Source organism: Phyllostomus hastatus, unplaced genomic scaffold (genome assembly GCF_019186645.2).
Source record: "Phyllostomus hastatus isolate PE091 unplaced genomic scaffold, TTU_PhHast_1.1 phas_contig_16, whole genome shotgun sequence".
Lineage (NCBI taxonomy): Eukaryota > Metazoa > Chordata > Mammalia > Chiroptera > Phyllostomidae > Phyllostomus > Phyllostomus hastatus.
In genome coordinates this window covers 4,195,393-4,215,636 of record NW_025333643.1, presented here as the reverse complement: position 1 = coordinate 4,215,636, position 20,244 = coordinate 4,195,393, and the positions used below count along the sequence as shown (strand labels likewise).

The 20,244-nt window shown below is 48.4% G+C and overlaps 1 protein-coding gene across 1 annotated transcript in view; it reads left to right on the top strand.

Annotated features, from left to right (window-relative positions):
- The window catches only part of SLC6A1 (solute carrier family 6 member 1), a 41,402-nt gene extending 24,256 nt beyond the window's left edge, over positions 1–17,146 (top strand). Inside the window, exons 5-16 of the mRNA XM_045832455.1 lie at positions 508–608; positions 1,441–1,550; positions 3,164–3,296; positions 6,257–6,391; positions 6,621–6,724; positions 6,975–7,099; positions 8,355–8,467; positions 8,855–8,986; positions 10,398–10,500; positions 11,560–11,660; positions 12,630–12,797; positions 14,816–17,146. Coding sequence (XP_045688411.1) covers positions 508–608; positions 1,441–1,550; positions 3,164–3,296; positions 6,257–6,391; positions 6,621–6,724; positions 6,975–7,099; positions 8,355–8,467; positions 8,855–8,986; positions 10,398–10,500; positions 11,560–11,660; positions 12,630–12,797; positions 14,816–14,920 — 1,430 coding nt within the window. The 3' untranslated portion in view covers positions 14,921–17,146. The remainder of the gene's footprint in view (positions 1–507; positions 609–1,440; positions 1,551–3,163; positions 3,297–6,256; positions 6,392–6,620; positions 6,725–6,974; positions 7,100–8,354; positions 8,468–8,854; positions 8,987–10,397; positions 10,501–11,559; positions 11,661–12,629; positions 12,798–14,815) is intronic.
- The last annotated feature ends 3,098 nt before the right edge of the window (positions 17,147–20,244 follow it).

The window sequence follows — 20,244 nt, the reverse complement described above, 5'->3', positions numbered from 1 at the left end:
CCTTCTCAACATGCTTGACCCCTCTGAACAAAGGGAGCTGCTCAGCCACGGCCAAGCAGAGTGGAGCCCATATAAGGGGCCAGGTGACAGAGGACCGTGCTGGTAGAGAGGAGGACCCAATCCAGAGCCCCGCCCCCCGCCCCCCCCACACACACACATCAGCCTGCCCTGTTCTGTGAGCTCATTCCCCTGAGTTTCCCTGGAATGTGCCGGGTGCAGCTTTCTTAGCTTCCTTGCTCAGTGCTGGCAGACACTCAGGTGAACACGGGGAGAAGCATGCTTGCTGGCAAGTCCAGACCTAGCCCCACCTTCAGGCAACCTATGGGAGGGGGGCCCAGATGCAAGGCCTGGCTCCCTCACTTGCCAGATGCATGTGACCTTAGCCAAGTTCCTGCCTCTTTCCAAGGTCAAGTGAGATTGTAAACACTGTGTGAAATGGTAACAGCGACACGCACTGGGGAAATTGTGGTTATTAAATGAATGTCATTTTGGTGTGTTCACTCCCAGGCGTAGGCCTCGCCGCTGCTGTGCTGTCCTTCTGGCTGAACATCTACTACATTGTCATCATCTCCTGGGCTATCTACTACCTGTACAATTCCTTCACCACGGTGAGTGGCCCCTCCCACCGCTCCTGAAGGAGCCAGACCCAGAGCCACCTGCCATTCCTGGGACCGCTGTTCTGTGGGCAGGGCCAGCAGCGGGGGCGGGGGTGACCTTCAGCAGCCCTTGTCTCCCCACAGCTACAGCCCCATGACTGAGCCCCTGCTCCAGGCCAGGCACTGAGCCAGGTACTCTGTGGGCTAACATCTAATCCTCATGATACCCCTCTAAGGTGGGCATTGTTAGCCCACCTTATATGCACCCAGGTTCAAACCCTGACCCTACTATGTACCAGCTCTGCAACATTGGCAATGAGGTCTAACCTCTCTGAGCCTCAGTGCCCTCATTTATAAAACGAGGGTAAAAGGGAAACCCACCTCCCAGAGTTATGGGAATTGAGGAGTAAATGTGTATAAAGTGCTTAGGTTTGTGCCTGGCAAAGAACAAGCACTGTAACTATTCACTGTTAACAACAGTGTTCACGGGCTCCAATGGATGAGGCCTCTTGCTCAAAGTCACATAGCTGGGAAGTGGCCCCAGGATGGGCACACAAAACCAATGGTGAAGCTTGGAAAGCTCATTTTCAGAGTGAAAAGTTACATGTTCAAATCTCAGCAATGGCACTTAGGAGCTGTGTGACCTCAAGCAAGTTCCTCCCCCTCTCTGATCTCTAAAAAGGGGCTCGCAGCATGGCATGCATTTGGGAGCTATTGGGAAGGGGAGGTGAGATAATGGCTGAGAGGAGGCGAGGAGGACTGTAAAAGTGGACAATGTGCTAGGACCTCTGTTTCCAGCCCCGGGGGTGTAACAGGATTTGTCTGTGCCACTGTTTCTTTGCAGACGCTGCCATGGAAACAGTGTGACAACCCTTGGAACACAGACCGCTGCTTCTCCAACTACAGCGTCGTGAACACCACCAACATGACCAGCGCTGTGGTGGAGTTCTGGGAGTGAGTGCAGGGTTTTCGTGGTGGGAGGCGTCTCAGCCAGGGCCAACAGGCGCAGAGACACCCTGGAAAGGCTGGTGGAAGAGTTGGGCTAGGGTTTGTGGTGATGTGGGCAGGGCTCAGGGAGATACAAGAAAGGGTGGAGTCCCTTCCTCCCCCAGGGAGAGTGGAGCCTCGGAAGGGCCTCTAGACGAGTGCTAGACCTTTGATAGAGAAACCCAGCTGTAGATGCAGCAACAGCAGGAGGATAATCCCGAATCTCTTTCCTCCGACCCTCCGAGCTCCTGCTGTTGGTCAAACCCAGAAGAAACAAGAGGGCAATTGAGCTCGCGGCACAGAGAAGGGTGGACAGTGGCCAGCAGAGGGGAATAACCATCACAGGCCGAGAAGAATCAACAGGGGAAGCTAATAGTCCCGATTTATCCTGAAAACCAGTCCAGAGTCACCTGGAGTGAAGACCATGTGCACACACGTGTGCACACGCACACTCCGTCTATAGTGAGGGCCATACTGGCTGTTTCATCACAGAAGGTGCACATTGGGAACATCAGTTTCCAAAAAAAAAGTCCTAGGACCCAAATCTGCCTGGCACAAAGGGAGTATCTGTGATCGGCAGCTTGAAAGGGTCTCCCGGGAACAACCTGGTGGGTTCCAGTGCACCTTGGAAAAGCTGCCAGGAGTAGCCGGTCTCAGGAGGTGTCAGAATATGTGTCGCCAATCTCTGTGCCGAAACGTCCTTGGCTGGGCTGTCTCCTTACAAATAAAAATCACATTCTGCTCTGGCTGGTTCTGCTTTCAGGCATCTCCCACATTCATCTGTCTCACACATGTTTAGGCTTTTCATTCAACCCTTTGTTCAGTAAACATTTCTTGAGCACCTACTATGTGCCAGTCTGGTTAGAGACAGGGATAAGTAAACAGGCAGTGGCAGCACCAGGCAACCAGTGCTAAGAGGAGGGACACACAGCAGGCTGTGGGGGCCCCAGGAGGCGCCTGGACCAGCCCAGGTAAGGAGTAGCATCTAAGGATGAAAAATGAGGTCGAGAAGATAGGTGTTGGAAGGAGGAGGAATATGCATGACGGCTTGGAGGCAGGGGAGAGCAACCAAGGCTGGAGTGAGGGAGTGACAAGTCATCCAATGTTATGGGAGTTTGAGGGGCTGTGGTGAGAGCCAAGACTGGAGAGAAATGGGGGCCAGCTCATTGAGGCCTTGCAGGGTCCGCCTAGAGAGTTTGGGCTTCATTCTGAGAATAATAGGGAGCTACTCACTGCAGAAGTTTAAGTGGAAGAGTGACATGACCAGCTTGCAATTAGAAAGATCCCCAGGGCCTGGAGTGGGGACAGATAGAAAGCAAAGGTGGGGGGTCCTACTAGGAGGCTACTGCAGCCATCCAGGTGAGCGACAGGGGTGGCTGAATTAAGGTATTGTCAGGTCAGTACTTTCTACCGAGTTAGTATAGTGGGCTCCCCAGTTCCCACCCAGCTCTTTGATCTCAGTGATCACAGATGTCGGCACAATTATTGTGGAGGACATTGCCCATGTCCATGCACTGGTCTGCACTCCCCGGGTCACTCCAGCCCCACGTGACTTCCTCCTCCCTCCCCTGTTCCATCAGGCGCAACATGCATCAGATGACAGACGGGCTGGATAAGCCAGGTCAGATCCGCTGGCCTCTGGCCATCACCCTGGCCATCGCCTGGATCCTTGTGTATTTCTGTATCTGGAAGGGTGTTGGCTGGACTGGAAAGGTGAGTGATGTGCACGGTGGGAACTGGAGGGGGCTGGGTCTACAAAGGGATCTCCGCCCTGGGCAAGGAGTCTATACCTCCCAGGAACCCTGTACAGTCTTAATTTAAACAGGTCCTTTCATCTGTCTGTGCCTCGGGTTCCTTTCCTGTAAAAGGAGAATAATATTACCTCTGCTAGGGAGGTGTGAGGATTAAAGGAAATAATGCAAGTCAGGTACTGAACAGTGCCAGGCTCACGTTAAGTCTCTTGAGATCACCCTGGACATGGCAGAGTCACCACAAAACAGAGGGCACTTGTTTCTCATGGACCATTAAACAAATTGACCTTGAGCATCTACTGTGTTCCAAGCCTTGGCCTATGTGTGGGCAGGTCCAGAGGTGAACACTTCACATCCCAGACTTTGAGGAACAACAGAGATGGAATGATTAGCAGACGAATATTCAGGCTTTGTATTCAAATAGTATTGAGTGCAGATCCCAACTTGGCCATTGACTTGGCTGTGTGACCTTGGGCCAGTCACTTCATCTCTCTGAAGCTAAGTTTCTTCCTCTAAAACTGGGGTTAATACCTATGCTTATCTGTTGGTTTATTATACAAATCAGATGAGCCCATGATTTTGTAAGGCACTCAGAAGCTAGCAAGGGGAGTTATTGTTTTTGTTTTTATTACTGGCAAGGGCAGAGCCAGGCCAAGTTGGGGTGTCCAGCCTGAAGACATTGGGGGAGCTTGCTGATCAAACTAGGGGGAGGAAGACTGGACCCCTACTTCTTCCTCCCTTTAAGCCCCACCCCATGAGTCCAGGGACAGAAGGTGGCCATGTCTCTCACTGGTCTTGGCCTAATAGACTCAGGGCAAGTGTGTTGTCCGAGGTCTTAGAGCAAGTGAGGGAGAGAAAGGATTTGAACTGACTGAGGCTGGAGACAGGGAGGTTCAGACTACCTGAGAAGCTAAATGAGCAGAACAGAACCTTAATGAACTCCATACTCGGGCATGGGCACAGCGGATGAAAAACTGCCCTATTTCAGTCTACTGGGAACTTTGGACCCAACAGGTTCTCAGATTCATGGCTGGTGTCAAAGCAGTTCCGCTCTGTCCTTAGGCTATGCAGGGAGGAGGAGGGCACAGTTGTCTCCAGGCACAGCTTTTGGAAGCAGAAGAATGGAGGGTCTAAGGAAGAGACGGTTGAGTTTGAATCTCAGTCCTTGGTTCCTAGCTGTGTGCTCCTGGGCAAGTCAGTTGACTTCTCTGAGCCTTAGTCTCCCCATTTGTGAAGTGGTCACAATAATAGTACCTTACAGCAGGGTCGTCACAAAGACTGAGGTAGATAATCTATACAGAGTGTATAGCAGATGCCTAGCACATAGTAGGTACTCAATACATGACAACAATTATAATCATTTTTGGGTTGTATCTAAAGTTCCTGCTACATTACAAGACTGGCTAGTTCTTGAGGACAGAAAGTAGGGCCTCTCTCGCTGCGTCTTTTGAATGTCAACCCATCCGTCAGTAAGCATTTACTGAGCACCTACTGTGTACTCAGGTCCATACTGAACATGAAAGACATATTAAAGTGCAAGACCGAGCAACAAATATTAAGTATGTTTTATGTTCTCAGGCAACCAACCTTTCTGAGTAGTAAGTTTGATTGTACCCCTTTTCCAGAAAATTTAAAAACAATAGGCTCAGCAAGGATAAGAAATTGACCCAATGTCACGCAGCTTGTGGGTGACAGAGATGGTGCTGAATCCCCTGTTCCTAATTCTAAGTACAGTGGTTTTGCAATAGGATTGTGGCCACGTTTCCTAACCTTGCAGAATCTCAGAGTCAAGGCAGGGAGATGAAGTGAACCCAGAGAGCAATTTATGCTGAGCATGCCTCTGAGACACAAAGGCCATTGAACTTGAAAATTGCTCTTTCACACTAGGAGCAAAGCAGTGTAATTTCCAACAGTGATCTCAGTCTTCTGGTGATCAATTTGGCAAAAAAAAATTTAAATATGATTATGGCCGGTGTTGGCATCTTTGCAGGAAAGGTCTGTCTGTGACGCTGAACAAGGCTCGCTTTCCAGAGAGTAACTAGGCAGTGTGGATCAAGAGCCTCTGGGAAGCTTATTCCTTTTTTCATAGTAATTCCACTTCTAGACATTTTTCCAAAGGCTAGTATAATTGTTTTAGTATAAGTTGTAGTAAATTTTTAGTATAATTTTTCTATGTTTGTAGAAAAAGTTTTATGTAGTATTATTGAGATTCACGTAAAATTGGAAGCAATCTCAATGGATGGCGAAATGTATTAAGGGGCTACTTGGTGTAATTAAAACTCACATTGTTATGAGACAATAAAACAATGTTTAGTAAACAAAACAAGAAACAAAGCTGTGTGTGCTGTGTTTTTTAATTTTAACACATTACAGGAAAAGGTAAGTACATAATTTGAGCCTCATTTTGTAAGAAAATGTGATCATATATGCAAAAGGAAATTTCAAAAGAGGAACAGTAAAATGTTCACATCCATGCATTTATGTATGTGGCATTTATTGAGCACCTACTATATACCATGGACTATAAGCACTGGAAAAACAGAGAAGTGACCAAGACAAGCCCTGCCCTTCATGTCCTTATATTCTACAGGCTGCTGAGAAGAACTTTAATTGTGTATTCACATGTGATTTTTAAAATGTTCCTGTCACCACATGTATTACTTTAATTTAAACAGAAATCAAAAAGTAGGATGGATAGGGAAAGAAAAAATTTGACGCTGAGCTGGTTGGTTCAGACTCCAAGGAGGGGCTGCAGAAAAGTGGCAAGCAGAACAGGTTAGGAATCCAGGAAGGCTTCCTGGAGGAAGAGAATTGGAACCAAACCCAGAGCCACAACAGGTACAGATGTAGGTGAAGTGTGGGAGGGGGAGGCAGAGGTGTGTTGGGGGTGGGGGGTGTGACCATCACCCACTTTTCTCACAGGTGGTCTACTTCTCAGCCACATATCCTTACATCATGCTGATCATCCTGTTCTTCCGCGGAGTGACGCTGCCGGGGGCCAAGGAGGGCATCCTCTTTTACATCACACCCAACTTCCGGAAGCTGTCGGACTCCGAGGTGAGCAGTCCTCCTGGCCCTGGGTGCCAGAGGGCACCGGCCAGGTTAAGTGCATACCCGAGTTCTAAGCACAGTTTACCAGCTTTAGCATAAGTTACTGTAGCTTTCTGACCCTCTTAGATAAACTGGGATTGTTGCCAGGTAGAGCTGGTTAGCATGTGTAAGAGGCCCTGGGGCACTGGGCTTTATTATTACAATTTTGACTGTTTTTTCATCATTCTGCCTGTAGGTGTGGCTGGATGCTGCTACTCAGATTTTCTTTTCCTATGGGCTGGGCCTAGGATCCTTGATTGCTCTTGGGAGCTACAATTCTTTCCACAACAATGTCTACAGGTGCTAGCGCACAGGAGCCCCTTCCTCTGGAGCCACGCTGCAGGCCTTTCTCCACTGTCAACTCCATCTTGCTCAGAGCCAATCCCCTTAGCCACTTCTTCTGGTTCTGCTCCTTCCCTGGGGGTGGGGGATGGAACCCCTTGCCCTATAGCCCTGCTCCCAGGCACCCTCCCTGGCCCTGCCTTTTGCTAACCAGTTGCTCACCTTGCTGCCAGCACCCCCCTCTGACTGTGCCCTCCCCTCTCTGCAGGGACTCCATCATTGTCTGCTGCATCAATTCATGCACCAGCATGTTTGCAGGATTCGTCATCTTCTCCATCGTGGGCTTCATGGCCCACGTCACCAAGAGGTCCATTGCTGATGTGGCAGCCTCAGGTCAGCACCACACAGACCAGGGCTCCTGGAGAGGGAGGGGCTAACAGCCACCTGGGCTCGAGGCACTGAGGTCACTGTGTGCCAGGCGGCTCACTGAGTGTTTACGTGGACTGTATCCCCAAATCTTTCTAACACTAGCTCTTGTTATCCCCATTTCACAGATGAGGAAACCAAGACTCACTGAGGTCAGCTGCCTCAGGGAGCTAGAAAAGTGGTAGAACTTTGGAGTTGAGCCCAGACCTGGCTGATTGCAAAGCCTGGCCCTGCTGGCTCTTCCAACACAATCCTGGACATCTGGGGGGAAGAACAGTCACTCTTGCCCCCAGGGATGTAAACATTGGTCCAACTCAGAGGTGTTCACCACCAAGATGAAAAGCACCTAAGTCTGTGCATTTTTCTGAGCTCCGACATTTCCACCCCATGGGCTATGCCCATTCTGCTCTCCACAGTCTGCCACAGGGTCCAAAGAAAAGCCCAGGCAACACCTCTCTTTCCTGCTCAGCCAGGAAAGCACACACACGAGGACCCGCCGTGTGCACAGCAGAGGCCCAGAGTCTCTGGAAGGAAGCATGACTAGCCACTTCCCCACTGTGGAGAGCTGGGCTGGCCATGCGGGAAGGAACTCTGTCCACTGAGGTCCTAATCGCCCTCACTGGGGCAGCCCGCCACCTCATTTCTCGGGAACTTGCAGCCACCACCCCTCTTTCCAGAGCCAGACCCCAGGGAGATTAGAGTGTTTTTCCTTTTCCTCCCAAGGTTTTCCCTGATTGCTTAAATATTACCCCACCCAGATACTCAAACGCAACATGTCCCAAACTGACCTCCTCAAGACTCCTCCCTCCCTGTGCTCCCCAGTGCAGTGAAGGGTTCTGCCATCCAGTGTCCAGGCCAAAGCCTCAGCATCACCCTGGGCCACCCTATCACCTTCACTCACAAACCAACCAATGCCAGGACCTGCCCGTTCTGCCTCTGAACTCTCTCACCATCTGCTCACCTCTCTGTCCCTGCACTGTCCCCACTGCTGGCCAGCCTCTGCAGTTCCTCCTCTCACTGTGCTGGTCCCCTCATCTCTGGACCCAACCCTGCAGCCTCCCCTGCTGCACACATACTCTCTTTTCTCATGTAGAAAGAGGGTCTGATGACACCCAAAAGCTTTCCCAGAAGATGAAATAAAGCTGAGAAAGTGGGTGGGCACCGAGTATGCTGTAGGTGCTTGCTCCATTTTATTATTTATTTTTCACCCTTCTCCCCACAGGCCCCGGGCTGGCGTTCCTGGCGTACCCAGAGGCCGTGACCCAGCTGCCCATCTCTCCCCTCTGGGCCATTCTCTTCTTCTCGATGCTGCTGATGCTGGGCATCGACAGCCAGGTGAGGATGTTCTCCCTGGCACCTGGAGGAGCCCCTCCCCCAGCCTTGCCCAGCAGGGAGAAAGCAGGGAGAGGAGGCCACTGCCCTGGGCCCCCTGAGAAGATGGCTAGGAATTTCAGACCTCTAGAATGTTCCAGTGTACAAAACTTCAGAGAACAGTTCAACCACATTCCCCATTTTTGAGGTGGGGAAACGGCTGCCCAGGGGGAAGGGACTCTTCTGAGTTCACAAAGGGAGGCAGAGGCAGATCAGGCCTGGATCCCAGGGCTCGGCCGGCCCTGTTGTCCTGCTGCTGCTGGGCTCTCCGGTCTGCCGCCAGAGTCAGGCTTCGGCTGGGTTGGGGTTGGGGCCTGCCGCACAGGTGGCTGACCCCCATCCCCCCTAAAGTTCTGCACTGTGGAGGGCTTCATCACGGCCCTGGTGGATGAGTACCCCAGACTCCTCCGCAACCGCAGGGAGCTCTTCATTGCTGCTGTCTGCATCGTCTCCTACCTGATCGGCCTCTCTAACATCACCCAGGTAAGCTCCATCAGCACCGGCACACCTCTGGTGCTGCCTGCCCCAGGGCTGCTCCCAGCCTTGTCTTAGTCTACTTTCCACCTGCTCACTGAGCACAGGTCCATGCCAAGCCCAGCACACACTGCAAGGTGTAAGATGAGGTCCCTGCCCACAGGGAGTCCCTGGGCTGGTGGGGGACACAGACACTGAGTCAGAAATGATGCACAGAGCTAGAGAATGCGGCCCCCAACCCTGCCTGGGGCACCAGGGACTGCTTCCTGGAGGAGGGAGTGCAGGGGCTGAGTTTCAAAGGACTCACAAAAATTAACTGGAGAGTTGAGGTGGAGTCAGTTGAGCCTTTGAATTTGACACTGCCCTTCCCTCTCATTCCTACTTTTCTTTTTCTATGGGTAGTAATGAACAAGGCTGTCTGCATTCAAGGCCCCCAGTCTACTGAGAAGACAGGAGCATGACTGATGAACTGTGCAGTAAATATAAATGACCCTAAAGCCATGAGTACAACTCTGAGGGTCTCATTTATGATCCACAAAACCACCCCTGGATCCAAATACAGTTCAGACCTAGAATTATTGTTCATTCATTCTATCATAGTTGATGAACACCTACTACAGGCCTGGCATGACACTGGAGATTCAGCAGTTAACATGACAGACAGTATCTGCTCTGTTGGAGCTTCATTTTGGTGCACAAGACTAGCATACAGATTAGGTTATTAAATGCCTTGAAGGAAAGAAGATAGTGGAACAGAGAATGAGCCGTGAGGACGAGAGGAATGCTATCTTGCCAGAGTAGTCAGGGGCAGTTCTGAGGAAGTGGTAGTTGAGCTGAGACTCAAATTCGATGAAGAGCTGGGGAGGGGAAGATATAGCTAGGAGAAGAAAGCACAGCAGGTGCAAAGGCCCTGAGGTGGGAATAGGCTTGGTGAACTTGAGCAACAGGAAGAAAGCCAGTGTGGTGGGGGCAGAGTGAGTTGAGGACTAAGTGGGGGATAGACTAAGTGGGTAGAACTAGAAATCATGCAGGACCTTCAAGGCCAAGGTATTTGGGTTTTATTTTATACTTTTCTACCTATTTATGTATTATGTTATTGTCTTACTTAAGCCATGGAAGGTTTTAAGCTGGTGAGGGACTTGACTGATTGACCTGTGGACCGATGACTCCTCTTTCTGCCCTTCAGTCGTGCCAGAAATGGGACATTTCCCTTTAGTCCCCACACTTCTTCCCCGTCCCCAGAGAATCAACGCTCACATCCTCTCAGGGTCACAAGTCCTTCCTCCAATCTACTCGCAAGCCATCTTGCTCAGTTTAGCCTAACCCCAACCTCAGCAGACTGTCAAGTCCAAGTTGACTGAACTGAACGTGCTGGTCCCTGGCAAAGGTGGCATTGCTCTCACTGCTTTTCCTCCTGCAGGGGGGCATTTATGTCTTCAAGCTTTTTGATTACTACTCTGCCAGCGGCATGAGCCTGTTGTTCCTCGTGTTCTTTGAATGTGTCTCCATCTCCTGGTTTTACGGTGAGCATCAGCCCCCTCCCCTCCCCCACCCATTCATTCAATTTTTCCCTTCTTCAGGTATCATTCAGTCAGTACTACTTGAACACCAGGTCCTTTCCATACATTCACGTGTTTGGTTCTCACGACAATGCAGCAATGTTAGCACTGGAGGTTCCATGTTTAGGAGGCACCATGAGAACAGTTAAATAAACTCATTAAAAATGGAAACCAAAATTTCTTCATCAATTTTGGCATCAAATGGTTTGTTTGAAATTTTATCTAGAAAAGGGAAACCAAAACTAAAAAAAAAATTCTAAAGTTAAAAGTATGCAGTATGTTAGAACAAAGGATGAAGGAAATAATGATTTTATTTGTTTATTTTGTACCCTGTTTCCAGACCCAACTGCATGCTAGTCAAAGGATGTCCTTCCCCACACTTTATCACAGCAAGGTGATGTGTTGGAGCAAAATGTTCTCCGAGGTCCCTCTTAGAGCTTGCTAATCACTGTGTCTTCTTTGCCAGTTCAACCTCCTTATCAGTTTTCTTGCCTCAACTCTAACTGGTCTGGGGCTTTCATATCCTCCTGGTCAATGCATTTGCTTGTAATTGGAGCAGCGCTCAACGTGGCCCTTGTGAACCTCACCGCATCTGTGGGTCTTTGCAGGATTTGCAGTTCTTCTGTGCAGTCCATCACCAATTGCTGGTAGCATCAGATCACCAGGGAAACCCATTCCTGCCCAGCAAAGCTTTGCAGGAATGGCTGAGGGAGATGTTGCCTGTGAGGGGCATTAACAGTGATGGGGACACGTTTTGTTAGTATATTCAATTTTTGGTAGATATTTTCACATTAAGTTGATTTCCTTGGCCACATAACCCACTTGCTGTGGGGATTTGGTTATTGAACACTTAGGTAACAAGCACCCTCAGAGCATTAGCCCCATGTCACAGATGAGGAAACCGAAACTCACAGAGGTTAGGTGACCTACCTGTGGTCATACTATGAGAAAGTGACAGGTTGAGTTTAACCCTTCATGCCCACGACTCATCCATCCCTCCTGTTTTCACTCCAAATGTCACAGGTGTCAACCGATTCTATGACAACATCCAAGAGATGGTTGGCTCCAGGCCCTGCATCTGGTGGAAGCTCTGCTGGTCCTTCTTCACCCCAATCATTGTGGCGGTAAGGACAAGGCTCGACCAGCCCTGTTAGGATGAGGACAGACCGGGTCCTGGGGCAGCTCGGATCCAGAGAGAAACTTCTAGAGACAGAGGTGGATGGAAGAGACCCCAGGCCCCTGCTCCCTAATAATACTACTCCCTCCCAGTTGTTGAGCATCTTCTCTGTGGTCTCTAGACCACCAATTAGATAATATGAAACCAGACATATTATCTAATTCTCACAAACCTCAGAAAAATAGACAACATTGCCTCACTTTGCTGCTGAGAGAGCGCTTTACCAGTGCTCCCCAGCCAGCATCACCCAGTGTGCCAGTGCCACATTCAAACTAAGTTGGCCCAATTCTGAAGCCCAAACTATCCACACGGGGAGGTCTCTCATTCTCAGCATCTCTCATTTCCTTCTGCAAGGGGAAGTGGAGGCATGAGCAGGCCTGGGAGGGGGCTGCCCCAAATCTTTGGTGTGGCTGCTGGGCCACTGCATGTGTGTCCTGCACAAGGACACACAGCCAGTGGGGATGGGGACTGACATTCATCCCTGTTCTGCTTGCCAAGCTGGTTAACTTGGAAGAGGGGATGCTTTTTTTTATTGGTCCTCTCAGAGGAAATACCTTTTTCTATTGGTCCTCACAGAGAGGGTAGCTTTTTCTATTGGTCCTTCCAAAGGGGATACCTTTTTCATATTGGTTCTTCCAAGAAGGGTACCCTTTTCTATTGGTTATCACAGAGAAGGCTTCTTTTGCTATTGTTCCTCCCAGGTCAGGTACCTTCTTCTGTCATGCACAAAGGCACCTTATGTACTGGAAGTGACCTTGAGTGCAGGATTCCCAAGATGTTGGGTCCTTGTGAGGGTCAGCCTCAGGATAGGGGTGGAAGGCAGTGGACCTGTCAGCTGTAGGATCTAAGAAGGGGCTTTGATTGTCCAATAAGCATGACTGACTGCCCCCCCACCCCCTCTCCTCCACCCTTGCAGGGGGTATTCATTTTCAGTGCTGTGCAGATGACTCCTCTCACCATGGGAAACTATGTTTTCCCCAAATGGGGCCAGGGTGTTGGCTGGCTCATGGCTCTGTCTTCCATGGTCCTCATCCCTGGGTACATGGCCTACATGTTCCTCACCTTAAAGGGCTCCCTGAAGCAGGTAAGCCCCTCCTCTACCCTCTGCATCATTGGTCCCCTTCCCCCACTGTGTTGGGTCAGCCCCTACCCTCATGGAGCTCACAGTCTAGCTGGGGAGGCAAACAAATCAACAGCCAATGACAGTGGAGTGTTAGAGGTGCCATGACTGGGGTGAACCAGAGAGGTGGGTAAGCCCTGCCTGGGTTGAGAAGGGCTAGGGAAGGCTTGCTGAAAGCAGGGATAGCTAAGTGTTTAAAAACGGAAGCAGAGTTTAAAAACAGAAGCAGAAAGAATGTTCCTCAAAGAGGGAGGGAAGCATGTGCCAAGGCCCACAGGCATAAACTGATCAGTGGGGCTGCAGGGTAGAGGGAGGAGGAGTGCAGGGGGTGATAAGAGATGAGGCTGGGGATTTACAAAGGTCTGGCCAGGTCATGGAGAGCTTTGAAAGCAGAACAAGAACTTTGGACTTTGTTCTGAGGATAATGGGGAGCCATCAAGAGTTCGAAGCAGATGAAAGGTAGAATCAGATGTGTTGAGGGCTTACTGAAGACCTCATCTGTGAACTCGATAAAGAGAGAACAGGGTCTTACCCTCAATGAAAGACAAAGCGTGTGAGGCACACTGCCCCTTGCAGGACCGCACTAGCACCTACTAGGTCCCTGCCAGCTCTTTGTTAAATTTTATCAAATTCTTGAGTGAAACAAGGCAGTCCTGGGGGTACCCAGGTGCTAGAGACCTTAACGGAGCAAGTGGAGATGGAGAAGATTTCACTGAGGAAAGGTGGAGAATCAGATTACAGAGGGCCTCAGCTGGGAAGACCTGGATCAGTGGCCCTCAACATTATTTCCCACCAAGATGTACTCCCTAGACCCACCCAGAGCCAGAAGGAGGGGCTCCCACGTCTGCAGCACAGGGAAGGTGTGTGCAGCCCCTGGAGTTGCTGGGCAGCTTCCTTTTATCACAGATTGAGAAATAGGCCAAGCAAGGAAACCACTTACCCATTCCTGACAGTAAGTTATCAGCATAGCCCAGGCTTGCAGCCCTTTTTTTTCCAGCTCTAGGTTCAATGTTTTTATTTTCTATTACCCTCTGCTGAGCCTCAAAAGGCAGTCAGGTCTGCATTTGTGCAAGAGAGCACAGCCTGTGCAAAGGCACAGTGGTGAGAAAGGGCAAGGCATGCCTGAAGACAGTGCATCATGTGACGAGGCAGGATCACAGGGGGTGTGTGTGGAGAAGGTGGTGGGAGAATCATTCACCCAGTGAATATGTATTGAACACCTACTATATGCCAGACACTGTGTCAGTACTGGAGACATAGCATTGAACAAAACAGGCAAAACCCCACCCTCTTGGAGCTTATATTTTAGCAGAGGAAGATCAACAAATAACAAAATAAAAGCACGTCAGATGGGGAGAAGAACTATGGAGAAACATAAAGTAGGAAATGGTTTAGGGAATGCTGGGCAAGGCCTCACGGAGGAGAAACACTGAGCCGAGACCTGAGGAGGTAGCGATGGAGCTGTGAAACTATCTGAAAGGAAGGATGTACCAGACAGAGGGCACAGCAAGTGCAAAGGCCCTGAGGCAGATGCGTGCTTGGTGTGTGTGAGGAGCAGTAAGGAGGCCAGTGTGGCTGGAGTGAAGTAAGTGAGGGGGTGAGTGGAAGACAAGGAGGTCTGAGACGACAAGGGCCAGATTGTATGGGGCCTCATAGGACTTTGGTGAGGTGGGAGCCATTGTTCCACAACAAGGAGGGACATGATCTCTAACATAAACCTCCAATGGTTGTGTTGAGAATAGGATGAAGGGGATGATGGTCAGGAATGGATGTGCAGGGCCAGTAGGGAATTGCTATAACCCAAGTGAGAGGAGGTATGCATGGGAGCATCGGAGGGTTTAGAGACACCCTCCAAAGAGACATGGCCAGAGTCTGGGCACATTTCGAAAGCAGAGCAGGCAGAATAGACTTGAAAAGATGGTGAGGGAGCAGAGAGGCCAGTCTCCTTCCACCTCAGCCCGAATTCTCCCTGGTGCCTGCAGCGCATTCAGGTCATGATCCAGCCTAGTGAAGACATCGTTCGCCCAGAGAATGGTCCAGAGCAACCCCAGGCCAGCAGCTCAGCCAGCAAAGAGGCCTACATCTAAGGGTGCGGGGCGGCTCTCTGACCCCCAACCCCCACCCCCAGCCTCGCTGAGCAGGACCCCCACTTGATGTCTGAAGATACCATCTATCTCAAGCTACCTCGAGTGGCGAGTCCAGACACCATCACCACGTAGAGAGGGGAGGTAGGGGACAGTCTCACCTCTGGTGGGTCCTGCCTTGTGCAAAGATGCTCGATGGCTCCAGCACCCAAGGGCCGGTGACCTTTTTAATCCGGGCCCCATAAGCATCAAGCGGTCTGCATTTGTGACTGCCGTGGTAGATCGTTTTTACCCTGCCAGTGAGTGTGACGCGGTGAGGCTGCACCCTCCTGGCTTTTAGTAGTTTTCTTGACTGTTCTCTTACCACTGAAACCCACGACTGTTATCTCGGACTTTGCAGGAGTTCGTTTCCCTCGGAACGCTGCTCTGTACACATGAAAAGGGCATTTTGTATAACAGGTCTCTAGGGAGAGCTCACTCTTAAGTACCAGGGAGCCAGAGGAGCTCTTTCATTTTTCGGTTTTCTCCTTCCCGAGGCAGCTTGACTTTAAAACAAGCCCCAAGGACCTCAGTCAGCGTTCCCAGACGTGCTTCCCAAGCAATCTGTGTGGTGTCCTTTCTCTCTGCCACTGGCTGAGTGAGCACCTCTGCGGCTAAGCTTTCCTGCCCCCTCCTCAGCAAGCCATTCTGATTGCACCTGGCCCTGCTCCTTGGAAAACTGCCACAAGCACAATTAATTTTTTTATTGTCATTCTGGGGGAACTAAGATCCTGCTAGGGAAGTTCCCTAATCAAAGCCCCAGTTGCTCTTAGGATGCCTGGCTTCACGGAGCACAGAACAGTTGCGGAGGAAATCAAGGTCAAGTCCTGTCCCTGAGTCAAAATGGATCCAGTTATCTTTTTTAAATGATCTCCCTCACTGCCACCCCATTCAAAGCTGCTGCCTTTTCACCTTCTCTGAAATTCCTCAGTGGGAATCCCCTCACTGCCACTAAAATCTACCCAGCCACTAACTGAGGAGCTAGTGTTAATCCAGGCCCCCACTCCCACCCCCAAAGTGCTTCCAAGAATAAAACTTGCTTCCCTGGGAAGTAGTTTTTGTTCTTTTCCAGAACGGGCCCTGTGGTGGCAGCAAACAGCAAATTGGGTGACGACGGTTCCTTGTAAGCCTCAGTAACTCAGCGTTTCTCACATGCCAGGAAGATGGGTTCCCATGTAGCAAATCGTCTGTCGTGCCCTGTAGCTCCTTAGCTAGTTAGCTCACAAACTGTGTTTTACAAATAATCCTTAATAACTATGGTAAATAACTGCAACTGTGGGTTTTTAAATCTTTTGTCATTCTCATCTGAAAGTGACCAGTGACCAGCATACCAGTTCTTGCAATAAGGTATTACCCTCAGAATATTAAGCACATTATTGTAGAGAAAACAAAAAGCACTTGCACACATATAAATGCACACACAAGTACATTCGTCCTCATGCGTGGTTTATAGGGTCTTGTTTGACATTGTGTAGGAAATCTAAAACCTTTTCCTGTGGTAATCTGTAGTATAGTCTCATTCTAAGGCACCCTGGGTGCCAGCTGGTGAGTTCATGATTAAACTGCACATGCACTGCTAATGTATAGGGCTTAGACCGAAAGGAACCCTTCACTGTGTCTCACTGTCCCACCCCATCCTGTGTGAATTCCTTTAGAATAAGGGCAGGAAGACTTCAGACTTTCTCTTTGTCCTTCAATGTGAAACTAAGACCAAGTCTCTTTAAGACAAATGCAGTGTATTTCATGTTTGTAAGCACATCTAAGTGCAATGTTTGGCAAGAAATCCCCTAACTGATTTCCATCCAAACCTACTCACATAGCACAATAATATGTGTCGTACAATTACTGTGAGAACTGTGAATATGTGCAACTTTTTTTAGTATTTGCCCTGGGGAGAAAAGATATTGTATTATCATATATGCTTTTTTTTGCAATAAGGATTTATTCTCTGAACACCAAGTAAATCTATCTCTATATAAAAATATATGTAATATAAACATATTCAAACTATATACAGAGCCTGTTTTAAAAAATTACAGTATTATTTAGTAAAATTATCTGTTCTATGGACCAAATGTAAAATATTTATAAATGAAGATGCATTTTAAATGTCTATAAATGGTGTCATAACTAGAGCACGGATGTTATGTACATTCCTAAGAATTTAGAGGAAAAATAATAAAGGTTCTATGATACATGGTATCAGATGCTCAGTTCTTTGTGGTGGGGGCACGACAGCCTCTTTTTTCAGACTAACACACACACAATACTATTTTTCCTCCGAAAGAGAGAGAGAGAGAGTTGGGCTCTAAATTCAGTGATACAGAGCTGGACTGCCAAAAAGTTTTGGGATGTGTGGATAAAAAAATGACTTTCTACTACCAGAGGGAGGTATTTTTACTAGTCTAGAAAATTTGAATGTGATCAACTAAATAAAGGCCTACAAGCAGGATAGTAGGAGCACATATAGTTAACAACAAGGGCACTCATTCATTTGCTCATTAATTCATTACTCAAAATATTATTATTTTCAAATTGTTTTGATTTTATTTTGAAAATCCTATTTAGGAAAATTTGAATTCCACAGAGAAGTCGTAAGGATGGTTCAGTGGACACCTGGATTCACCAGTTATTGCTATGGTGACATTTTAACTCTCTCTGTCAGTCAGAGTTCAGTGTGGAAAGCAGAACCACTGTGAGATTTACAGAAAGGGGGACTTATTATGGGATCAAGAACTTACTCAACTGAGGATGAAGTTAGAAAGTAAGGGTCTGGAAGACAGAGCTGGGGATCAGAGCTAAGACACTAACCAGCCTGAGCAGAAGAGGTATGGGCAGTGTGTGTGTCCCCTGGCTCCTGCTGCTCCTTTCCCATGTATTCTCCATGCCTTGTGAGCACAGACTTGCAGGGACCCACAGTGCGTGGGAGTTGAATGAGACTCAAAGCCAGCACAAGGTACATGTCTGTGTCTACAGCTGAGTAAGCAGGGGCTCTGAGAGCCTGAGAGGTCACTCTCTGTTGAACTAGAACTTAGTTCTGAAGCAGGAAGAAGGCAATGGTGTTCTAAGAAACCCATCACCCAAGGAACCCTCATCATACTCTTTCTTATTCAAGTTACTTCCCTGTATTAGCCAAACACACTGAAAATGATGGCATAGAAGGAAAAGGAAAGATATGGTAACTCATACGATCTTTTCCTTATCAGTAAGCTGAAGGTAGTGAGTATTGGAGATACCAAAATGTGAGAAAATCAAAGAAATTATATAAAACAACACAGTTTGTGCAGGTTTCTACTGTTTTGCTAATACTGACATATATATGCGTGTATAAGCTTCAAAATACATACTGTGTAATTCACCTATGAATTAAATGCTCTTGTATTTGCATACTATGAAGATGAACAATGAAATTTATGGTAAACATTTAGATTTCAAGTTTTCCTTTGCTTAGGGTGATATTAAATAGCAAATTAAAAAACACCATGACCAGTCAAGAGGAAGACCATGGAAGGTAGGAAAAGCTTTATTTTAGTACGTTTAATAGCACTTCTTTCCTGCTTTTGAACAAGAGGTCCCTTATTTGCCTTTTGAACTGTAACCTGCAAATAAAGTAGTCGCCATGGGGAAAGTCTAGGGAAGGCTGTAGCCTGTGTGTAGCTCTCTGCTTTGGATGTCTGGTGGACACCCTTGGGCCACCAGTCAGCAGGGCACTGGGCAGGAGAGAGCAAGGACAAGCCAGACCCCTCCTGCACCTCTGGGAGTAGAGGTGTCTCCTTGCATCTGACCCTGAAGGCCTTCAGAGAGTAATGGCTCCTGCTTTACTTCTGCCTTCCAAATCTTGGGCGTTGTTGCTTTCGGCCAACTCTAATCCAGAACCACACAGACTAGGGGATTCTGGGAAATGTAGTTTTAGCCTAACCAAGTGGCTAGAACAATACAGCCCACTCAGGCCACACACACATACAAACACAGTAATAATATGATGAGTTTGCTAATCCATTTGAAAGTAAATTGCTGATATTTGGACTCTGTTTCTCTTAAAACATGAGCCTAGCTACTCTAAGAAAAAGAACATTCTCCTACATAACTGCAATACATTTATCAAATGCAGGAAATCTCACACTGTTACAATACAATTATCTAATCTACACTCCATATCCAATTTCTCTAACTGGCCTGACAATGCCCTTTATGGCAATTTTTGTCTGATTCTGGATGAGATAGTGCATTGAGTTTTCATGTTTCCTGGCCTACCTTTTTGAGCACCCCTCCTTGCTCGGTAGAGATGACACAGTGAGACTCCCAAACTCACTGGAGTTTGATTTGGGAGGAGTGCGGGAAGCCCTTGCTATTCTGTACTGGGGGGCCAGGGGCAGGTGCTGCCTCTGGCTCTTCCTCTAGGTGGCCTCAAGCCTGGCTTCTTCCCTCATTCAGGTCTCTGCTCAAATGTCATCGTCCAGAGGCCTTCCCCAGGCACCCTACTTAAAATAACACCCTTCCCTGTCTTTTTCTGTCCCCCAACTCTGCTTTATTTTCCTTATTATCAGTGCTCATATGTTTATTAATTTGTCTGCCTCCCTCCAATATAATGGAAGCTCTGGGAGGATAGAGACTTATTCTGGTTCACTGCTGTGTCCTAAATCCCCAGAGCAGTGCCGGACACACAGGAGGGGCCCAATAAATACATGAATGAATGGAAGGAAGGAAGGAAAGAAGGAAGGAAGGAAGGAAGGAAGGAAGGAAGGAAGGAAGGAAGGAAGGACGGACAATGTAGCAGTCATCAAGGTCTCTGGCTTTGGGGTCAGACAGCCCTGAATGTGAGTTTTGTCTCTGCCACTCACTCTCCATGCGTGTCTGAACATGTTAGTTAAATCTCTTTATGCTAAAACACCAATACGAAAGAACCTTTGCACCCCAATGTTCATAGCAGCACAATTTACAATAGCTAGGTGCTGGAAGCAACCTAGATGCCCATCAGTAAATGAATGGATCAAAAAACTATGGTACATTTACACAATGGAATTCTATGCAGTGGAAAGAAAGAAGGATCTCCTATCCTTTGCAACAGCATGGATGAAGCTGGAAAGCATTATGCTAAGTGAAACAAGCCAGGCAGTGAAAGACAAATACCATATGATCTCACCTTTAACAAGAACCTAAACAACAAAACAAAGAAACAAGCAAAATATAGTCAAAGACACTGAAATAGAGGACAGGCTGACAGTGACTAGAGGGGAGAGAAGGGGGAATTTCAGGGGAGAATGGGGGGAAGGGTTTACAGGAACAAA